The following is a 23,765-nucleotide window of genomic DNA, read 5'->3' on the forward strand; positions in this document are numbered from 1 at the left end:
ATTGTTATGTCGAATTTTATCAGAATTAAACATCAATAAGTAGATAATCAAATGATCCATATTTTAGTATATTTTTAAAAAATTATATTAAATCAATTTTAATCTATATAGATCAGTCGCAACTAATTTTATATTAATATAATTATTTTTTATATATGATCTATGTGAAAAAACTTTCAAACCAGCCATGAATTTTAAAAAAATTATTATTAAATTAAAGTTATTAAACCATCTAATAGTTAATGTAAGTTACAAAATACTAAATCAGATATATAAATTCTAGATAAATATTATATATACAAATGTGGGACAGAAAAAGTTAGATAAAAGAATTTTATAAAAGTTGAAGTATATAAATTAATTTTAAATTATAAGAAAAATTTAATTTATTTTTACATTATTATTTTATAAGTACTTACTCCTAAGATCCAAAACAGAATTAATGTAAAACAAACATTGCAATTTAATTTTCTAAATCCTCCTAAATTATTCTCTTTCTGATCTTCTAATTTTCTCAATATAAAAAATATTGAATGCTTTTTATAGTTTCAAGACAAGAAATGTATTTAATTTTACATTCAATACTTTATATATATATATATATATATATATATATATATATATATATATATATATATATATATATATATATATATAATATTAGGAGTTCTAGAAGGATACAACATCACTCTTGCAGTATATATATGCATACAATCTACAAAACAAGGCATATCTATACCCACATCCTCTTGCAAGTAAAATCATATATAACCTGAAACAAACTTCTAGAATCTGTCTCCTCCTTCACCTTTAGAAGGCGAGCAACTTTCGAAAAACCATCATGATATCTAGACAACATATCTTTTTCTTTCATGTCTGATTTACTCTCATGTTGAATGTGCTTTGCTCTTGATAATTCCCATTGCATTGCCCATATCGCTAAAGGGCGCATGTAACATAAAGATCTATATTCATCTTTAGTGGTCCACGCTTCAGGAGTTTGGAAAGAATAGCTGTTGATCAAGTAGAAGCATCTTAATTAGCTATTATTAAGAATAAGAATATATGAAATTGAAAAATATACATATCTATAAAGTATCAAAGATGCATATGAACAAGCTAGCACAGAGAAAACAAACAAGCCAATATTATACATTGGCATGTGTTACCAACAGCAACGCAAAGATAACTTGTCATAGTGTACAGTGCACACAATGACCTAAACATTATACTAAGTTGTGACCAATAATCACAATGGCATACCTTTCATGGTTATTAACAGGTGCACCTATATGCCAAACAAGAACACGGGCAATAGCTGAATGTACCATTATTAGGGTTAATGAATTTGATATTTTTCAAAAGGGTAATATAGTATCCTCCTACAAATCCTCTTATAAATCTTCCTAATACTTTATGAAGAGAGTATTAAATTGAAAAAAAATATGCATCTAAATATGTAATGACTTGGAAAGTTTAAAAGCATTCAAGTAAGTAGTAGGATTTATAAGAGGATTTAAAATTATTCTTTTCAAAAAGAAATGAAAGATGAAATAGAAATCATGAAAATTACCAGATAAAAATCACCTAAAGAGGTATGCGAAAGGAAAGAAAGAGAGCAACTGCAAAAGGTATTGCTTAACAAGCTTTCACAGTTTCTTATTAACAACTTCTAAATCAAACAATTGTCTCGAAATTAAGACCAAACATATCAGTTTAACTTGTAGCAAATCCATAGTAATAATGAGTTTGTTCATTTTATAACCCCTTTCCATGGCAGAGTATAAGAGTAAACAATATCCAATCAGTATTAATGTACATGAAGGGTAGAGATTGAGGTCCGGTTGGGATTAGTTTCTAACTTATGGGATCTTTTGAATTGTAGAACCTTATCATTAAAATTTTCCAAGGCAAGAATACCAAGCTCTATTATTTATAGGTGCATATGGAGAGGTTAAATGAAAGAAACTAAAAAAGTTGATTTTAATTATAGAAGTTTGATTCATTTTTTTCTCTTTAGTTTCTAAAAAAGTTGAGGTACATAAGAGGGTTAGGAGCTTAAGGTGAGGCCTTCAAAAGCTTTGGCAATACGTCAGAATCAACAAAGGATCATGCAGGTTTTGATTCAATGGCACCAGCTGCCAGAGTGTGAAAATTCATGGGAAACCTTGACTGACTAGCAGGAGCAGTTCACAGGATTCCACCTTGGTGACAAGGTGGTCTTGATAGGGAAGGGGATGATACGGCCCATAACAAGAGGCCCACATTGTTGAGAAATAAGAAATAAGAAAACTGCTCAGATAGTAGTCCTGGGAATGCATCTCACACGAGTTAGTTAATTAGGAAGGGAAGTGCTAATAGAGGGAAATAAGGAGTGATGAGGGGGAGGCGTGTGTCGAGAAAAACTCAAGTCCCACATCGGCTAGAGATAAGGCCACAATAGAATATATAAGAGGGAGGCAACCCTCACCAGATGAGTTAGCTTTTGGGGTTGAGTTAGGCCCAGGCCCACATTCTATTAATGTGAAGTGGAATCTGGATCCTTGGGAGACACTAGGCTCTTGAGTGGCTCTTGAATGACTAGAATTATACTTTTCTATCTTTTCCTCATACTATAGGGTACACCTGTCATACTTAGTCCTAAATCACTATCATCAGGCCTTATTCTATAATACAGTCAATAACTTAATAATTTTTTTCTCGAGTTGATTTTTGCTGGTACCTATCTAGATGCAACTTGATATAAACTTCAGCCTGTAACTATTCACAAGTACCACTAAGAGGACACTATACAATATCTTTACCCGAGTCCATTGTTGGACCATGCAGTTTCATAAACTCCACCAGCAGTTTGAAATGCCATGTCAATCATATTTTCTTGGATCATTGTTGCAGCTAAGGCATATGTGACTCCTGACCATATTTCCCGAGATTGCATTGTTGACATGTCAACCTTTCCATCAGGTAACATCCCATTTACCGCACCACGCCTCCCTTATGTACTTTCATAACATTGTGATTATAAACAATTTGAAGTGCACTTCTACTTTTCTTTTCTTCAACAATTGGCAAAAGACCACATGCTCTAGCATACCTGCAAAAAAGGAAATAAAAAGTTCCAATTCCGTTTTAAATATTAGCAAGAGGAAGTTACATGTGCAATATAATTGAGGACAACCCCAAAGTTCCAATTGTATAGAGAACTAATACTACAACATTGTTGAGATGCTTGCATTTTCTTCTCATAAAAGTTTAGCTTCAGAAGCTATGCTAGTATGTGACAACAGCCAAAGTCTTTTCCTACCAAGTGGGGTTGGCTACATGGACCATTGTATTCTTTCAAAAATTATTTTTTTAGGGAGACCAATCAGATATGAATTCTTTTTAATGATTTTACTCCAATTTTTTCTTGTTCTTCCTTTACTATTAAATCATCTCAGCCCCTGGCACCTGTAAGGGGTGTGTAGGTCCTAAAATTAGATGCAGCTCTAGGAATCCTTAAAGAAATAAATTTGCATCATTATCATCAGCTATATAGCTTTTGGTGATTTGGTCTAATGGTAAGCACTTGATCCAATTAGTAGTATTAGAGAAGGGTCATGGGCTCAAATCCCCTAGGTTTATTTGGTCAACGCCACCCTAAGGATTTGAAGGATTTACATCTCAACCTATGACACCAACAATAGGTGCAGACCCTTAAGCTAAATGAGGCTCTAAGAATCTTCAAGGAAATAAAGTTGTATCTTTACCATCAACTATGGCTTTTGGTCTAGTGGTAAGTGCTTGGTCCAACAAGACTCCTAAGTAATTAACAAAAGCTACCATTTTATGTAGTTGCAGCACATATGCACATACATAGTCAAGATCACAGAGGAAACAACTTCTTCTGGCTCAACAAGTCCTTATACATTGAACAAATGAACCACGTATACTTTCTCGACCATCAAAGATCACTAGGGCCATATCCATAACATATCCAATGATAACATATTTTTGAACACCCACTTTATATGACACAAACTTACATAGTGATTCTAGTGAGCCATGTCACAATTAAAATGCATGCACAAATTTAGTGATGTACTTGGTTTCTAATTCAAGTTTTAATGGATCACTAAACCATAATAGTAGCACAATATCAGCCATGACAACCATAGAGCTACTTCAAAGTGCTACTAATGTAAATAAGGCACACAAATACAAAATACTGACCATTGGCCTGCTAATTGATCAGCTTGAATGGATAAACTCGAACTTCCACCACTGCTATCATAATTGAAGTAAGAACCATTCCATAAATTTTCATATACAGACTTTGCTTTTTGAAACTTCAGCCAAAAATAATCCTCAGAACCCTTGTCACCAACTTCACGTGCCAGCGCTGATGCTGCCTGAAGTGCTGCTACCCACAGTCCACCACTGTATGCACTCACACCAGACACAGACCATGTGTCATAAGTTTGATCGGGAAAGCCTTCATTCTCAATCATTCCATCACCATCCTTGTCAAATTGGTCCATATAAGCAATTGCAATATAAACAGCAGGCCAAACAGCTTGTGCAAACTTCTTGTCACCAGTGGCAACTACATCCCTATAAATCTGGAGAACAAATTTTGGATTCAAGTCTTTCCACCTATCTGTGTTATAAAGATTATAGCCATTTACTTCAAACCATGGATCATTGAGCCCAATATCATGAGGAACAGCACCAAGAACCTTTCTTGGTGCCCATTGGCCATCATATAGAAGTTTCATCTTACTAGGGTCATGCATCAATACTGCTGCAGCGAAGTCCCTTTGGATGCTGAGTTCAAGTTTTGGAAATAGCATGACTAGTGAAAAAGAAGAGTAAAAATGGACATCATAGGTATTCCACATTTGATACTCAATGCCTTCAAGATAAAGAAACTGACCAATGTTTTCTTCCCCTTCTTGGAGCAGATTTACTCCATATGCAGACTTCGATGCAGGTGGAGAGTGCGTTTGCTCAACTACTGAGTTAAACATTTCAAGAATGTTGATAGCAATATCATTTTTATGAGATAAATTATTGTTGAATCCATCCAGGGAAAATTTTCTTTCTCCTGTGTTAACTAAACCATGCACAGGAAGTGAACCATCTACAAAAGGAGAAAAAATAACAATGACAAATTGACAATGGTAAAACACTATCATGCAAGCAAGGATTGCAAGATTTAAAGAGGAAAATAAACCAGACTTATTAGCTGATAAAATCCAAAATTTAAGAGCCAAAAATACCTGTCCAAATTGTCCCCCCAGAATTCAAATAGTAAAGTTCATTCAAAAGGGTAGTTGGGTACCTGCACAGAACTCTGAAAACGTCAGATTTTGACTGTAGGAGCAAGCAGTGAATAAAGAATGGAAGATTACCATTCAGGAAACCTCTTGTCCTCGAGTATTGGTCTTTGCCAATCATCAATCTGGGCCTCCCATTGGCAATGTTCTATGTCACAAATCCATAGAAGTTTCAATTAAGTCATTTATGGTATAAAAAAATCACGATGGCGAGCCCTGGCACAGCAGTAAAGTTGTGCCTTGGTGACCAGTTGGTCATGGGTTCTAATCTAGAAACAGTCTCTTTGCATATGCAAGGAAAAGGCTGCAAGCAATGACCTTCCCCCATACCTTCGCATAGTGAGGAGCCAAGGAGTCTACGGACACTGGGATACGCTAGTTTTTTCTTTTTTTAAAAAAAATAATTATGGTATTAACGACAAATGAGGACCTCATCTAAATTTGACATCATGAAAAACTATATTCTCAATCGGGCTTTTCAAAAATGTAACTATGGATAATATTAAATTTAGAATCCCCACCTTACAAACACAAAATTTAATGGAGTTCAGCAAAGAATATTACCCATAATAGCATCATGTGCAATATCTGCAGCAGCATCACCATTAGTACCATAGAATTTAGTGTAACGCCTGCTAACCAAGTTTTATTAGTTATGTTGTGTAGCCTTTGAACAAGAAATATTCTTATACACGTTTTCTACCACATTACTACCTACCTGTAATATGTCTTTCCTTCAGGAAACTTGACTTCAGGGCAGTCCCATGCTAATGAAAATGTCACAATACGCTGAGCATTAGAGGGAATAGTCACAGTTGCTGCAATAGCTGCTCCAATAGATGATCCTGGTTCTGAAGGCGCAGAGGTTTCAGCAAAATTCAGATGGTCAAATGACCCGTGCTGAAAAGAAAAAAAGTAACATAATGTAGTTTAGTGAAATATTACGTAGCAAGCATATGGACGACAGGAAGTTTAATATCCTCTAACTTACATCGTTATAAAATAAAAATGACAGCTATTCTTTAGGGCAGGGAAAAGAATGAGCATCACTAAGTCACCAACTAAAAAAAAGTTTCTCAAATTTCATCATTAATGTTTCGTAAGGGAATAAAGCACACATAAATCCTAATATCACTCTGTATCCAGGAAAAGAGCAAGCTAAGCAGAAAAGAGAGTCACTATCTACATAAACCATTATCTTCATTTAATCAGGTCAACCATGACTTAGCAGTAACATTATAACAAGTTTCAGTTTCTTGACAATCTTTAAACTTTATATAGGTTCAAAACATGTTTATTCTTGCAGAGCCAATTACAATGTTGAGTTTCTATAAACAACTTGGAATGTGAGAAACTGAATATTATTTCTGATAATTGAATTGTATAAGGCTTTGCTGGAGTGCAAGTGTGAATGTGAAATTCCACATTGGGTAGGAATGGGCAAGTTGAGCAACATATAAGTGAGAATGACCTACAAACCTAATACCTTGAGTTTTGGGTTGAATGCGGTGTCAAGTTCACTTGTGTAGTTTACTTGTAACTCATCAATAGGGATCTCCCGGTGTTTAACCCCCTCTTATTATTAAAACCGGCAACACCCAAAGACTGGATCACCACCCTTGAGGTTAGGCAACACCCAAAGAGATTGCAACTAAAGCTAGCTAGGAGTGACCACAATTAAGACGGCTTTCCAACAAATATAAATACTGCAACAAAACATAATCTGCTGGTAGATAGTGTTGATTTAGCCCACATTGACGCCTCACTTGAGATCACGCACAATGTGGAGAATGAGCTTTTCTTAAGTTACTTTTATCTTGCGATTAGCAAATATGATGTCCAAATAAATTTCAGCAATTGTAAATCAATAGTTGCAACGGTCAATACTATTCCCATGAATGAATAGGAGGAATGGGAAATTAATAAATAAGAGTTATGTTCAAAGAGTCTCAAGTACTGATAATTGTCATAATAGAAAACAACAAATTCAGACACCCAAAGAAAAGGAAAAGAAAATAAAGGAAATTCCAAATAGTTGCTTTATAAAATGCTTACAGCACAATGATTAGCTTATCTATGAGACGACAGCATGAAGGAAAATATAACGTAGAATAAAATATTTCAACAAAATACTGTATCAAATTTGAAAGTAGATCCCTAACCTGTTTAACTTCATTCCACATATTCTTAGCCGAGATACTGCTGTAAGCACCAGATATAACAAAGACAGGGCATTCTGAGATATGAACATCTTCAGTCTCTTCTGCTGCAATTGCAAATGTGACAGGAGATCTCTCATTTGCAGTCCTGTATATTAAACATATCAATTACATTAATTTGATCAAATCAAGATTTTTTTCCTTCTTATCTTTTGCTTGAAAAGAGAGTAACGAGCTAGACTTACTTATGATGTAGAAGCACAGCATGAACCCCATCATTCCTCCTGGCAGGAGATAATATGTATCTTGAATGTTAGAATAAACTATAGACAACCTGCTGGGGGGAGATCAAATTGAAACATCTGTATAAAGAAAGCAAAATAACTGTCTATTTTCTTACGTTGTCTTTGAATTAAAGTGGTCACCAGTAAATTCAGAAATTCCTCCAACTGAGTTCTGAAGCACACAGCAAATTGTTAGCACTCAGTGCCTCAACCAAAAGAATAGAGTACTAAAAAGCAACAGACTGTAACAGTAATGGCCCAAAAAATGTATCACTTACTGTCCATGTGAAAAGCAAGGTAACATCAGCTGTTGTGTTACCTAAATTTTTCAGCTGCATAAAATTATATTGACAATTTATTGTTAACTTCAGTATAAAAATCTAACCAAAAGTTATATGGAAGTCACCCTTGCCTACCGTGAAAGTGAAAACTGTCACAGGAAAGCTACTCTCCTTATAATTATGGGGTATAACAGGTGAAATCTGCCGACAAACTATTCTCAAAGCTGGGTCAGGTTCTGCATTTGAACAGAAGAGATGATCGATCTGAGAGATAGAGTGTACTTATCATAATGGACTTGGAATTATGCCAACTAGCCTAGCTTACCCTCATATACTGTCCAAGCCCTTGGGTATAATGCATGATATGTGGAACTGTTTCCATTTATATTCCAATCCCATGATTCAATCCCTGACACTGGATTTTGTCTGAATGAAGTTCATGCAAAAAATTTTAAATTAAATTTAAAGAATTTAAATCTGGCATTAATAATGATAAATTAGTAACTGTAAAATTACAAGGCAGTCTATAAAGACTTACTTTATTATCACTGGCTTCCTTGGACAAAGTACACTAGAATATTTTTCACCACTTGGACGTGAAACAAAAACCTGAGACAATCTTCCTCATGTCAGAAAAGATAATATCATTTGCAGGATGAAGCAAAGAAAGTATAATCAAATATGAATGCATCTTTTTGCTTAAAAAATTACTATAGACCTAAAATAAGTTGTAATAGATACTTGAACTTCAAGAAAGACTAAAATCAGAAAGTTGAGTTTAACTCATTCATAACCACATTCCATCAAAAAGCATATATTGCATAAACACAAGTCCAGTACTCAAACCACATTGTAGTATGTTATTAAGAACATGTTAAACTTTGGACTAAATCATTCTTTACAATGTCACAACACACGACTCACCAACCCACAATTTCAAACTCATACATGTTCATGTTATGATTCTTGTCGGAATTTTTGTAGGTAACCTGGAATAAATTTATGTCCTCACACACAGTATGTAGCAAGTTCCACTTGGGTAAAATACTCTCAAAGGTGTACCTTGTTAACTTACTCCTTCTAAAACACAAGTAGGAATATATATCAACCATCCCCGCCACCACAAACACACATCCACGTTAGAAATGTCAAAAGACAGATGATTAAAAGAAAAGTATGGATTTAAGATTAAACAGTTAATTGACATGATATAAAAAGCCAGGTCAACCAAAATGGTCTAGTACCTTATCCTTACAACCCCAAGTTTTGTAATTAATTGCAGCGCAGATTGCAGGCAACTGTTCAGTGTCAGCATCATGTAGTTATGCACTTGTGCTTTTGTCCACATTTCAAGGGCATGTTGGTTTTTTTATTTAAGTATTATGCTCAAATGAGAACAGAAGCACCTACTAAATGTGAATAAACATCACATTTTTATACTGACATGTAAGTTTTGGTAATTGTATCTAACGTCTGAATATTGAATTTCAAAGGAATACAGTCAGTGTCAGACCACTAGGATTGTTAAAATGCGAAAAAAGATAGCAACAAAGTATCTTCCTGATCAAACAGGATGCATAAATCTTACAGAAAACTGATTTGCTAAAACTGGTTTCTCTTCACATATTACAGGGAATAGTTGCCAACGCTGAAATTCACCTCTGAAACTTCTTCCAATGCTTCCTGCACTGGAGATCAGTTTGTCAGCAACAAAAAAAATACATATTATTCGCTCAAAAGATCAAATAATGTTCTGGACATACTCAAATCAAGCAAATATAAATTGGACACTAATGATGCTGTTAACATCATAATTGCCAGGTAGTCACATTTTAATCAAATGTTTTTTACCCTTTTTATCACTGTATTATTTTTTTACCCTGACTTATTTCCCTGTAAATTTCTGTAGCACCCCCTATAATCTCTCCACTGTACAATTACTGAATTACTATTTAATGAGAATTGCCTCAATGGGGAGAATAGTTTTTCCCAGAAGCACACTTGATATTACCAACATGACTCGTCTTCTTTTTTTTTTTTTGACAAATGTAATTTGATTGTAACTTATTATATGACGGATATAATTAGAAATAAAAATATATTTTACCTATCAACATTTTACACTTAATTACAATTTGCACATGTACTAATAGTAAACTAATGAACGATAACACATTTTCCAGCCACAATATGCACACATTTTATAATACAACTACAGTATGTCAAACCAAAATTCAAAACCTAATCAGTTGAAGGTACCATTAAATGGCTCATATCACAAGTATGGTTAATTTAGGCAATCTTGTGCTTATCTTTTGGCTTTAGCAAACGGAAGAGAAATTCTTACTTAGGAAAAGATTGAAGACCTACCCAATACCTCCCAAAGGAACACCATGACAAAATGTTACGTGGCGCTTGGCAAAAGGATCAATCATTCCCCCCTGCAAGATAGAAACAACACATAAATGCAGAAAACAGTTTGAGAAAGATGATCAATCAGATGGATGCTTCATGATAAAAGAAGATTACCCTTCCTTTGGCAGCTTCTTCCCGACAATGACGCCATAGCCGATAACCAATTGGAGCCTATAAAATCAAAAGGAATAGTCTAAGGATTGCTAAATATCATTGTTGTAAGAGTAGGCTTGCTTACCAGATGAATGATCTCCTTCAAAGATAAGGAGATTTGTGATGAAGCATTTCCATTGTTGTTTAATTTTCGCTGCCAGGTAAGTCCAGCAGGTTTCCCTGGTTCAACCTTGATAAAGAGAGATAGATGTTAGAATGAGGCATAAGAAAAAAAAAAAGAGGATAGGATTTCAATGTGGAATGTATGTATATCAAATCAAGGATGGCAAGTAAAAACCATCTTCTTGTTGCTACAAGACTTGGGCGGTGGTGTGATATCATCTTGAACAAAACCATTTTCTACCATCTTCGCTGTATCAAACATAGAATCTCCTTCAACGAAGATGATGAGGAAATGCGGAGTGAATGAGTGAGAAAGTAATAATATATATATATATTGAGTCTGACCGAGATGGCAATAAACAAACAATCTTAACCAGACACGGGGCGCGTAAAAAAGTCAGATTTTGACGAATAGGAATTCCCTTCCTCCGGTCAGAATTATTGGAATTCACGCAATTTATTTTCTTGACTAAATACACTTAAGTTTTACTCTTTTTTTTTTTTTTCAAATTATCTACTAGTATCACTTACAGTAATTTTTAAGGTTGTTCTAACTATCGCATTAAAGATAAGTTGAAGAATCAGCATCTAATGACCTTAAAATACATTAAAGATAAGTTCTTCTAAATTCACTTCATACGTTAAAGCACATTTATTGAAGATTTTTTTTTTATTACTTGAATTTATTCAAGAGTTAGACTTTTATTTTGGCTAAAATATTTTTTATGGTTTTTTTTTTTTTTATCAGTGGGAAAGAAAAACATCTACAAGTGCACAAAAACTACACTCGAAGCATCTGCTAGAAGCAAAGGTTTCATCTCAGGAAGAGGCAAAGCCACAGTACGAAGAGTCTCGGATGAGGAGGAACCCAAGCGAGCTAAGAAGTCAGCACATTGGTTTGCCTCCCTAAGGGTATGACACAGCTTCAGATTCCATGTTGTTTTGTCTCTGAAACTTTTTATTCTCCCTATCAAAATTGCATGAGGGTGACAAGCACTGAACTGGTTCTCCTCCAGTTGCAAGGCTTCCAAGGAGTCGGTTTCACAGGTGACATGAATTTAACCGAGCTCTGAAGCTAACAACAAGCCATTATAAAAATTCTCGTTTTGGTCTTTTGAATTTTTTTAAAATGAGTCAATTTCATCCTTTCCTCAGTTTAACATTGATATAGTTAACATTTTATATTTTAAAATGATTAATTGTATTGTAATATAACTCTATTTCTTTTTATAAGAAATAAGTTATACACTATAACTTGTTTAACGGAGGCGGTAACAGTTATAAACTACCTCAATGTTTAAATTAATTATTTAGTTACTCACTAATGAAATAATTAATTTAAACCTTGTAGCAATTTTTAGAAAAATTTCAAAGTATTTTTCTTGAAAAATAATTCCTAAAAATGCTCTTATTCACGATAACGATTCTAATTTACAAATATAAAGTATTACACATGTTTGATTTTTTTCTTATCTAATACTATTAGAGGAATTTTATTTTAAATTATAATGAACAAACAACTGAAAAATTAAAAAAGAAAAACCCTTATCCTTTGAATATTTTTATTTGAATTTTAAAATACATAATATTTATAGTATTTGATTTTTTAATTTTCTTTAAAGTATTAATAAAATACAAAAGTTATCCATACATTATATGAACCAAAATACTAGCAGTTATCATAAAGCTAATAATCAAAGTTAGTGAATAAAAAACTTTACTAAAATTGACTATAATCATCAAGGTTCTGAAAACCGAATCAATCAGATGGATTGGTTACATCAAAAACGTATTTTCATTTTTATTTGTACACATTTTATCCCTGTACTAGAACGATAGAACGAAAATATGTTTTTGGTATACAATAAAAACAAACTTTCGTGGGAATGATACTTTTGAAATTTAGTAATAAGTCACACGCGTGAGTGGTGAGAATAGCAACTCTCTTTCCAAAATAAAGCACTGAGAATTACTATTGATCAAGTAGCCCAGATTTTTAAACTAGCATTAACCTGATTACTGATTATCAACTAATCCGACCACGCGGAAAAATGTACATGTCCGTAAAACCAAAGTACTAGACTACTAGCTTAGTTGCACCGTTACTTTTGTTATTATCGTTAATTCTCAAATCTATTCCTTCATTTTTTTGTCACAAACTTAATTCTCTACATTCTTGTAATTGTTTACATTTTGTTTATCCGCCAACTTGATATTCAATATTACTATAAATATTGACATAACAAAATGTTTACATGAATAGGCTAATATGAATGTGCAATTGAGTGTTGTATCATTATTTTGACTAAATTTTAAATGTTAACGAATAAATCAAAATTACATAATTAAAATAATACAAAACCAAATTTGCAAAATAAATGAAGAAACTAAAGTTAAGAAATGACAATAATAAAAGAAAAGTGTAATTAAGCAAAATGTATTCAATGATTTCAAATAGAAACCGGTAAAAGAAAAAGTGTGGAGATGGTACAGGAAAGGACTGGCTACAAATTGCAAAGAAAAAGAGTTATGCCTAGAATTAGGAGTGTGAAAAGAAGAATAAAAGGCTTTGTGATTTACTTTACCAGAAAAGAAAGAAATCGGTTTGGAGTGGGAGAGAAGAGGCTTAGTTGAAGAAACGTGGCATCCCTATCTCCTTTTATAAGAGACGTGGTATCATTAATATCGAGCGCTAAACAATCTGCAAGTGGACGGTACACAAGCATGCACATGCACACCCCAGCACAAGACGCAAGGGCAAGGAAAGCCAAGAAAGCAAAGGCCTCAAACATAAAATCCTCAGGTCCAGATAATACGGACAAACCAAGGAAAACAACCCTTAATGGAAGGAAGCCTGAGACTGAGAGTACCAATGTGTATACCCTCTTCTGCAAACCCTTATTAATAACTAATTTCAAAATCCGGCTTCCAAGCCAGAAGAGGTACGAGGTCAGAATAAGGGCAAAAAGGCCAAGGAGAAGAGTGCTTAGTAAAGGGTAAGTACATGACGATGATGATGATGACTTGAACTCTCCTCCAACAAAAATAACAAACAGTTGAAGAACAAAAAGTGGGAAGCAGTAAAGCAGAATGTATCCGGCCGTCTTCACATTCCATTTTGTATTGATAATGCCGCCAGTCTGTAAGTGTAAGGGTGCACGGAGGAGAAAGACAATTGTGAGGAAGAGACACGGTTCTGCAAACCCCAGATTTGATACAATGTACCATTTGCATATACTTTCCTCCTGCCATTGCCACTGCAAGTGAAGGCCGCGCCTTAGCAGACTTAACCGAATAATCTCACCAAGACCCCACCAGATTGCAATCAGTATGAACGCGATTCTGATGATCCAGGGACCACTAAAATAGCTGAACTGATCATGATGGATGCGTGACCGAAAGTAATATGAGTATGCAATGCACACGAAGCCCAGAAGAAGCAATATGGCTACTAAACAAATTGTGACCACACTGAATGCACCGGCAGCAAATCTCGACAGGGGCATTACCCGAATTACAGATTCCACCACATGGCAACCTAAAAGATTACTTGATTTTATTGGGTGTCTAACTCAAACAAAGCCACCAGAATCATGAATTGTGGAAATTAAAAGAATGATGAGGAGTTTTAATGGTTGAAAGGAAAGGCACATACCTACGGATGAGAGAATGGATCTAGGAGGGAAGGAAGCGGAGAAATGAGAAATGAGAATCCAAAGGCAAAGATTATGTTGCCTCCAGCCTGTCTCCAGCTGTCTCCACTCACCTACCTACAGCTACAGAGCCGTCCTTTCCTTCTCTTTCTAATTAATATCTCAATTATTTGCACTTCACTATATGTTACACCACACTCAGTTTTTTTTTTTTTTTTTTAACAGCTGGAAAATGAAACTAAATTTAAAGAGAAAGACCACTATCATGTGAGATAAAATAAAAAATAAATTTTGCACAAAGTTTTGAATTTTTTCTTTCTTTTTAGTTAAAGATATTAAATAAATCAAGTTAAAACTTTTTCAGTTAGTTAAAAAACTGTTTAAGTCTAACAAATGGAACATATTTAAATAAATATAAATAACATAATAATAATAATAAAATTATTATTGTTATTAATGCTCCAACAAATAATTTTAAAATAAATATTAAGTTTAAAGAATTATGTTTGAAATGCTAACACATGGAAGTGTTTAAAAAATTATATTGGAATAAATGATACCATATACTGATTTACTAAGCATTTGATACACAATTAATGTTCTATTTGTGTGATCTTTGGAATAAATGATACCATATACTGAATTATATAGAAGCATTTTAAAAATTAAATTAAATAATTACAATTCAAGTATTTTTCAAATTTCCTAAGAAAACTAAAAATAGCAATTACATATATTATAATAAAATCATATCAATTATTTAAAACATGTTATTGTATTCTTTTAAAAACCTTTAAATTATATTATACCACCTTTACGATTTATCTAATTAACATCAAAATATAAGAACTTTTCATACTCTTACCATATCTTACTTTTATCTAACTACGGTATCATCGTAATCTCCTATAACCACCAAACAAAAATTGATCGATTACCTCAAAGCCCATGGCAGGGAAAAAGAAAACCTATCAATGTAATTAATACATGCTTACATCCAACATAAAAATATAGCACTTGTATATTAGTCTAGCTATCATTAAAATTAAAATTAAAAATAAATTAAACATAAAGTTTCAATGTGAAGAAACCGTACCCTACCAAAAACGAAGACACATTATAAAAGTAGACCCTTTCAAGGAATAAATTTTCACTTGAAGCACTTGGCATCCAAAAGAGCCTCGCCCTCAAAAGGTTCACAATCTTCAATCATCTGATTGACACGCTCCTTTTGAGGTTCGTCAGAGATGTCAACCTTAGTCCATTCGTAGAGCTCCATGTCATAGCATTCATCAATCACAAATTGAGGGATTTCTTGCCCACGGAAAAGCCACAGCCCCTTCACCTTAAATGGTGGATCTGATCCAATCACAAGCATCTTTCCAAATGCATACTTGCGAGCCAAATCCATCCGCTGAAGAAATCCACCAACCTTGTTCAATGTCACAAAAGAAACAGTATTCTCCTGATTGTATTTGTAATCACAAAACCAGAGAGAGTATCCCTCGGGATCATACATGTCCCAAAATCCTGCAAGATAAAAAGTGGATTCAAAAGGATGTCAACTGTGTCATATATATTTTTTAAAATTCTTTGAGGCAAGATTCATAATAACTAATTTTGCAATGATTATAGTCATATAATCATATTCCTAATTTAGGAAACATGTAAAACAACGAGCCCGAGGGGCCACAAAAACAATACCTTTGATAGCAACCTCCCTGAAGTTGGTTTTAGTGTTTGAGTAGAGTCTTTTCCACTCATCCAGTATCATCGGACTTGGAGGGAGAAGATCAAGGGGATTCTTGGCTTTAGGCTTGGGAGCCTCCTCTTCTGCTTCTTCTTTGGGCTTTTCTGGCTCCTTGTTTGCCTCTTTCTTTGGTTCATTTTTTACCTTGGGCTTGGATTCTTTTGGCTGGGAAGGCTTCTTTGCAGATTGAACAGGAGGAATAGTTTCAGCCTGCTTGACCTGCCCAATTATTTTTCGGAAGTTTGGCTGATTGACCAAGGTCCAAAAGTATCTCTCAACATGAGGAAACTCAGAGGTAAAGCACTTAACCAGGATGTTTGCAAAACCCAAATATAAATTGCATGTCATTATGATGTCAGCCAGGGTCACAGAATGCCCAACCAGGTAAGTATTGGAAGCAAGGTGAGTGTTCAAAGCAGCCAAAGCTCTCTTTAGTGCAGAAATTGCAGCCTCCTCAGCCTTCATTCAAACACATAATTAAGATCAGGCTATAATATCAGGGTAATATGTTAATGGGAACCAAAAATCCTGATGTAGAACAACAATGCACAGACTGTAAGCAGATGAATTGAACATATCTCCAAGTTCAATACACCACAAAATTGCACCATAATCCTTGATGTGTTACCATTTTCAATTGAACTAACACAGATCTTACATTATTATATTCTTGCCAACAGGATAAAAGAACTAAAACAGATATTTTGAATGGAGGGTCAACATGGAATCGCCATATCAATTTTACGTAGTATAAAAAAATTCTTTGTAACTTACTGGAGGAAGATATGGTCCTCGTCCAACTCTTGGGGCATACCACTTGATAATATTAGCATCAATCTCCAATGATGAAAAATCAATCCATTGTTCAATGTGGGCCTGGAACATTAAAATAATAAAACATGAAGAATATGAGCATATATAAGATAATAGCAGTACAAGCAGCCTTTTCTAGAAGTCACATACACAATTTGAATACTCTACAAAAATAATAAGCATTTGCAATGCCAATAATTTTAGGATGAAAATAGACTCACATGTTCAATCAAAGAAGATCCATACAAAGTGTTATCACCTTTCAGCTGGGTAACTGCAGAAAAAAAACCCACAAAAAAATAATAAAAAAAATAATCACAATAATCCACGTACTCCTAGATATATCTAAATTCCATCCATGAGAATAATCGAAAATGAACATTATTGAATTAGCTCATGTAAACCCCTAAAACATGGACTAAGGGGTTAAAAAAACTGAATAAGAAACACTGTCTATAATAATACTTACCATAGCGAGCAATGGCATTGCTCTCGAATACTGGACCATCAGGTGTTTCCAACACAGGAACCTGGAAGAATAATGATGAAAATATGAGATAAAATAAATGTCAGATTTCCATAATAGATATGTGGATAAACATGGTACCTTGCCAATAGGATTGATCTTGAGAAATTCAGGAGTTTTATTGGAGACACCCATCTCAAAATTTGGGGCAAAGTCAACTTGGACGCCGGCATACTCCGCCGCAATGAGTGTCTTGTAAGAATTTTTGTTGGTTTTTCCACCATGCAGGATCTAGAAAAGGAGTAGGTTAGTGAGTGAGTGTAAGTAACTCTTAAGTGTAAATCTGGACTCACCAGAGGCGCCATGGCTTGGGCTGCAAGGAAAAACAAAACTCGCTCCTCTTCTCTTGATTACGATCTGGACCTGTTCATCAAAAAAGAAATCTCAACACAGCACAAGATAACTGCTTGGAGAGGGAATGAAAGAGATCTTACGGTGCGGGCGAGCGTTCTTCCGAAGCACAATTGGTGCGGTGTGAGATCCAAGAATAGGGTTTTGTTTCGTAGCCCCGCCTCGGACTATTTTCACCCGACATCCGACCCGATTTTCTTTTTTAATATAAATAAGGATCTGCATTTTTAAAAAAAAAAAACTAAATGATATTATGTGTATTTTAAATTAACCATGCTCATTAAATCATTGTCAATTTTTTATAAGGTTATGATTAAAAAAGTAAATATAAAAAATTATATAATTTATTAAATATTTTTATAGACTATCTCATATAATAATTAAAGGTATGGCTCTACTTTTGTAGCATATAAACATACTAATGTTATGAGTGATTTTACAATCATACAATAAATATAAAGCAAAATTAATAAAATCAAAATTTGTTTTTTCTCCATCAGTGTTTCAATATATAAAAAATTAAATTAAAAATATTCTCAATAAATAAATAATAAATTTAGAGAAATTCTATAATTAAAAATGTTGACCTATTTTAAAATTAAAATTAAGACAAATTATATTTTTAGACCTTTAACATTCATAATCTTTTGTTTTTAGTTTCTAAATTTTTATTTAATCGGTTTTGGTAAATTTTTTTTCATTTTTTTCTTCGTGCTTGTCAATTTATATGTTAGATGTTGATGTGGCAAATTTTTTTATTATGTCAAAATTTTTAAGAAATTAGTTGATAAAATCATTTAAAATGTTTTTGCCAATTAAAAACCGCCCGATGATTCCCTAAATCTCCAAAATGTGAGCTCACACACACGAAATCCCCAACCTTAAACCACTTGGGTTCCTTTCTCTTTTCTCTTACATGATGGATCTTACTCCCGAGAGAGAGCAAATTTTTAAGGATAAAAAAATATAAAAAATTAAAAGCGAAAATCTAACAAACAAGGTACAAATTTGACTTGTTGACTGAAGAAGTTTGGCAGAGGCAGGGAATAATTATGTAGTGGATTTTGTTTTGAGGCGGAAAGAGAAGAGAAGTTGGCGGTGACGTGGCTAATTTAGCAACTACAAAATGAGGTGAGGTGAGAAGTGAGAAGTGAAGAGAAAGATGATTGTTTCGATGATGGGTGGTCGATGTTACAGTTCATATCGTAGTAATGCTGTGGCAGCTGTGATGAGGGACAGGAAATGGAAATCCAATTCAAAGTCAGAAGAAGCTGATGTTGTTGTGATTGGTAGTGGCATTGGCGGACTGTGCTGTGGAGCACTGTTGGCAAGATACGAGGAAGATGTGTTGGTTCTGGAAAGCCACGACCAACCAGGTGGTGCTGCCCATTCCTTTGATATCAAAGGCTACAACTTTGATTCTGGGCCATCGTTGTTCTCTGGCTTGCAATCAAGGGGTCCTCAGGCTAATCCTCTTGCTCAGGTCTTGGATGCGCTCGGCGAGTCTCTTCCATGCGCTACTTACGATTCATGGATGGTCCACATACCCGAAGGACAATTCTTGTCGCGCATAGGCCCGACGGAGTTTTTCAAGGTCCAACAAACATTCATTTATGATTTTTCTGCTCTCTCTCTCTCTCTCTCTCTCTCTCTCTCTCATCACTGTCTCACTTGCACGCACTGCAGGACCTTCAACAGTATGCAGGTCCAAATGCTGTTCTTGAATGGCGGAAACTTTTAGTGAGTTCTCTTCTCTTCCATCATCTCAATAAATAAATAATATTCTGCAAACAAGTTTTGTAATTTTTGTTTCGCAGGATGCTGTACTTCCATTATCTACAGCTGCAATGGCTCTTCCCCCTCTATCTATTCGAGGAGACTTGGGCGTTCTTTCCACTGCTGCAGCTAGATATGCCCCCTCTCTATTCAAATCCTTTCTTCAAATGGGACCTCGAGCTTCTCTTAGGGCCACAAAACTTCTCCGACCTTTCTCCGAAATACTTGATGATTTGCAACTCAATGACCCTTTCATACGGAATTGGATTGACCTCCTCTCATTCTTGCTTGCTGGGGTCAAGGCTAATGCCGTACTCTCAGCAGAGATGGTAACTACGAACCACATGTCATGTCTTCACTATGACTTATGAATTTCTAACCCCGTGTCCCGCTTGCTTCATTTTTATTGTACAACAGATTATTCTTCAGCAACCATGTTATCCACAACTTCTCAATTTTAATTTCTAAATAGTACTAGTAAAACTATAAATTTACATTCCTCTTATTAGCACATCAAGTTCCATATATGGCCATAAGAAGCTCACCAAAGTTTCTCTCTTCTGAATTCTCATATGTTAAGACACAAACAAAAAAAGACAGAATAACTTGTGAAATGGTACTGTTTATGCAATAGGATTGTCTTTAGATAATTGCCTTTCTTTATTCACCTTTATAGAACATAAATTTACAGTTATGGTGAAGGGTACTTGGTGGTCCACAGCACGTCAATCTCTAAAGGGCCTCTTGTTAAATTTTGATTCCATTAACAGACTGCAGAAGATTGATCCTTTTCATATGTTCACATTTTCTATAGCAACGGTACAGAAAGTTGAAGCGTTAGAGTACTAACTTAGTGAAACCTTTGTTACTAACATTTTTTTTATTGATGTCTAAACATAACCCCCCCCCCCCCCCCCCCCCCCTCTCTTCAGATTTACATGTTTGCAGAGTGGTACAAACCGGGATGCTGTCTTGAGTACCCCCTTCATGGAAGTGCAGCTATTATTGATGCTCTTGTGCGAGGGCTAGAGAAATTTGGTGGAAGAATTTCTCTTCAAAGTCATGTGGAAAACATTGTTGTTGAAAATGACAGAGCCATTGGAGTCAAGCTGGGAAGTGGTCAAGTGAGTACATTTTGATTGATGAGAAAGGCACAAAGATCAACTTTATTTGGATTTACATCTGTATTTTATTTTTTCAATATAAACTGGATTTATGTATCCTGCAGTTCATACGTGCTAAAAAGGCTGTTGTCAGCAATGCATCGATGTGGGACACTTTAAAATTGCTACCCAAAGAAGTTGTTCCAAAGTCCTACTCGGATAGGGTTAACACGACTCCTCAATGTGATTCATTCATGCATCTCCATTTGGGATTTGATGCTGAGGTTTGCCATTTTGGTGACTGGTTTTGTTTGTTTCTAATGTCTTTTACTTGAAGCAATTGATAAATAAAAGAGGAAGGTCCATATTACGGCCGAAGTTTTCATGTGTTTGGTCAGTTCACGAACTGCATTCCAAATAGTTGGTAGTGCAGAAAACACTGTTTCATCGGTGATTTCTTCACTGGGAATTGGTGTAGTTTCCCTCCTTTTATACCACAACGGCACAAGTAATGTCACTCATGCTGTTGCATCTTCAAGTTTCAAGTAGCTGTAATCACCCACTGTCTAAACTACTTAAGCTCAAGTTGATAACATCTTCCAATATCTCCTTGTCCAGGGTATACGCAGTGATCTGGGAATTCATCATATAGTTGTAAATGACTGGAAAAGAGGAGTTGATGCCGACCAGAATGTTGTGTTGATATCAATACCTAGTGTACTTAGTCCTAATCTGGCACCGCACGGGAAACACGTGTTACATGCTTATATGCCAGGAACTGAACCATTTGAGTTGTGGGAAGGACTTGATCGTAGGAGTGCTGAATACAGAAATCTCAAAGCTGAAAGATCAGAGGTATCTGTGTTGTTTGATCACTTTCAGCGAGTTTTGTTTATTTGTAAAAATGGATGTTGTTGCATTTATAACTGTGAAGAAGAGGACAAAAATAATCTGATTAAAATCATCATTGGCTAGTGGCTATAGCTGCAATTATTCAAGATTCAATACTTGTGCAGTTCTCCACTTCTCTAGTTCAATCGGCTATTTTATTCATATCAGGTAATGTGGAAAGCTGTGGAGAGAGCAGTAGGCACAGGTTTCAGCAGGGAGAAATGTGAAGTGAAGTTGGTTGGGAGTCCACTAACACATGAAAGGTTTCTTCGGAGGAACAGAGGAACATATGGACCAGCCGTGCAAGCTGGTTCAGATGCCTTTCCTGGACATTCAACTCCCATTGCACAGCTTTATTGTTGCGGAGACTCCACCTTTCCTGGCATTGGAGTCCCAGCAGTTGCTGCCAGTGGTGCAATTGTAGCAAATTCATTAGTCTCGGTATCTCAACATTCCAAGCTGCTCGATGCAATTGGCATATAAAACCAAGGTTTCATCTTCATGTCCCCACGTTTTCACACTGGAAAAGATTGAATCTTTTCTACTTCTCGTGCAAAAACTACATCTTGGTCAATAACTTATGTGTGGCTTTTCACATCTAGCATGTTTTACCTAGCTCTCTTCATTCAATTTTCACTTGTAATTATTACTAGACTAAATGTTACCTTTTTAATGATTCACAAAAAATTGTTGGAAAATGTTACGCAAATTTTCTTATAATTAGATTGTTGAAAAGCAAAAATAAATGCGGAAGAGGAGTGCCAATAGCAAGAAATTTCAATCAATAGAAAAATGTGTGTTGAAAAGAATGTGTAAGAGAGTGAGTTATTAATATTTCTTTGGAATTATAACACACAAAAGGTGTTTTTACTGAAATAAAAATATGTTGAACTCAAGCCCATCATGAGATGAAGTTTTTAATGATAACAAATTATCAATAAGCACATTTTAAGTCTTCTGAACTTAAGATAATAATTATTTGCTTAGACAACACTGTTAAAAGAATAGGACTTGACGATTCACTTTAGAACAAACCACAAAGAACTGGATCAAACTTGAGAAGTATCAATATGAAGTGTGCAAGTCTCTAGAAACAAAGTATACTTATCAAATATTAGATTGAACATGCCTTTAAAAGATGAAAATGTAGCAAGATGGAAAGTTATGTGTGATCAGAAACATGATTAGAAGATAGATATGATCAAATGGTAGCAAAATCATAAGATGTCACCTCATTTGATGATAACAAAACGAGTAAATAGGCAATTTAGTCCTTGACTTTGTATCTCTGTTGCATATTAGTCTTTAACTTAATGAAAAATTTAAAATAATCCCTATCTTTTGCATAGGTGTTGCAAAATAATCTCTAACTTAAAAGATGCCAGAAATCGTGCTTAAAGTGTTCATGCATTGCGAAGGTTGTGTCTTGCACGATTTCTGGCGGCGCAGATTCCTCCTTAGATTCTTTGTCATCTTTTGATTCCTCTGATTTTTTCTCTTATTCTTTTTGTCCTTCTTCCTCTGCTTTTTTCTCCTCCACTTTGTTTTCCTCTGATTTTTTCTCTTCCTATTCAGAACATAAAAAAAATAGAATTCGGAATGATACATTGATGGTAATTGAAAAAAAAAAGAGGAAAAAAGAATGGTTATGCGGACCTCGCCCATTGGTGTTGACGACTACAGAGATAAGATAGTTACTGTGGATTTTTGTGGTTCATTTTATTTGTGCAAGTGTGTGTGGGTTCTTTTTCGTATATATGCCTCAATTGCTTCATAACCATCAGATCTGAAGAAGTTACTCATTCTATCATCATCAAATGACGTGGTACTAAAATTGATCTCATTAATAACGTTACTTTAAAATTTAATGGAAAAACTATTTTGCAACACTTATGCACAGGGACTATTTTAAATTTTTCATTAAGATAGGGATTAATATACAACATATATACAAAGTCAAAAACTAAATTACCTATTTACTCGTTTTATTATCATCAAATGACGTGACATCTTTAAAGAGGCATGCCCACATGTCATGTCACGTCATCCTTTAGTGTCACGTTGGATAGTCCACGTGGCACTAAAATTGACCTTACTAACAACATTACTTTAAAATTTAACGGAATGATTATTTTTGAATTTAACATTAAGTTAGGGACTAATATACAA

General features: G+C 34.6%; 3 protein-coding genes and 1 pseudogene across 3 annotated transcripts; 1 reads left to right on the forward strand and 3 right to left on the reverse strand.

The window, feature by feature from the left end:
- Nucleotides 1–678: 678 nt before the first annotated feature.
- On the reverse strand, nt 679–11,733 carry LOC100815988 (non-lysosomal glucosylceramidase-like; annotated as a pseudogene).
- A 1,426-nt stretch (nt 11,734–13,159) lies between these two features.
- On the reverse strand, nt 13,160–14,678 carry LOC100816515 (uncharacterized). The gene is made up of 2 exons (XM_014778298.3): nt 14,389–14,678; nt 13,160–14,271 (listed from the first exon to the last, which is right to left on the reverse strand). Exon 2 carries the CDS (start codon nt 14,237–14,239, stop codon nt 13,310–13,312), a length of 930 nt encoding a protein of 309 aa, XP_014633784.1. The 5' UTR covers nt 14,240–14,271; nt 14,389–14,678; the 3' UTR covers nt 13,160–13,309.
- Nucleotides 14,679–15,295: 617 nt separating this feature from the next.
- On the reverse strand, nt 15,296–18,006 carry EF1BGAMMA1 (elongation factor 1-gamma-like). The gene is made up of 8 exons (NM_001255808.3): nt 17,910–18,006; nt 17,769–17,838; nt 17,557–17,706; nt 17,419–17,479; nt 17,171–17,223; nt 16,911–17,012; nt 16,091–16,595; nt 15,296–15,916 (listed from the first exon to the last, which is right to left on the reverse strand). Exons 2-8 carry the CDS (start codon nt 17,778–17,780, stop codon nt 15,537–15,539), a joined length of 1,263 nt encoding a protein of 420 aa, NP_001242737.2. The 5' UTR covers nt 17,781–17,838; nt 17,910–18,006; the 3' UTR covers nt 15,296–15,536.
- Nucleotides 18,007–18,728: 722 nt separating this feature from the next.
- On the forward strand, nt 18,729–22,294 carry LOC100810986 (prolycopene isomerase, chloroplastic). The gene is made up of 7 exons (XM_003529654.5): nt 18,729–19,420; nt 19,513–19,566; nt 19,644–19,931; nt 20,535–20,726; nt 20,831–20,989; nt 21,324–21,560; nt 21,765–22,294. The coding sequence occupies exons 1-7, from the start codon at nt 18,989–18,991 to the stop codon at nt 22,077–22,079; spliced, it is 1,677 nt and encodes a 558-aa protein (XP_003529702.1). The 5' UTR covers nt 18,729–18,988; the 3' UTR covers nt 22,080–22,294.
- Nucleotides 22,295–23,765: the final 1,471 nt, after the last annotated feature.

This window comes from Glycine max, chromosome 7 (assembly GCF_000004515.6).
Source record: "Glycine max cultivar Williams 82 chromosome 7, Glycine_max_v4.0, whole genome shotgun sequence".
Taxonomy (NCBI): Eukaryota; Viridiplantae; Streptophyta; class Magnoliopsida; order Fabales; family Fabaceae; genus Glycine; species Glycine max.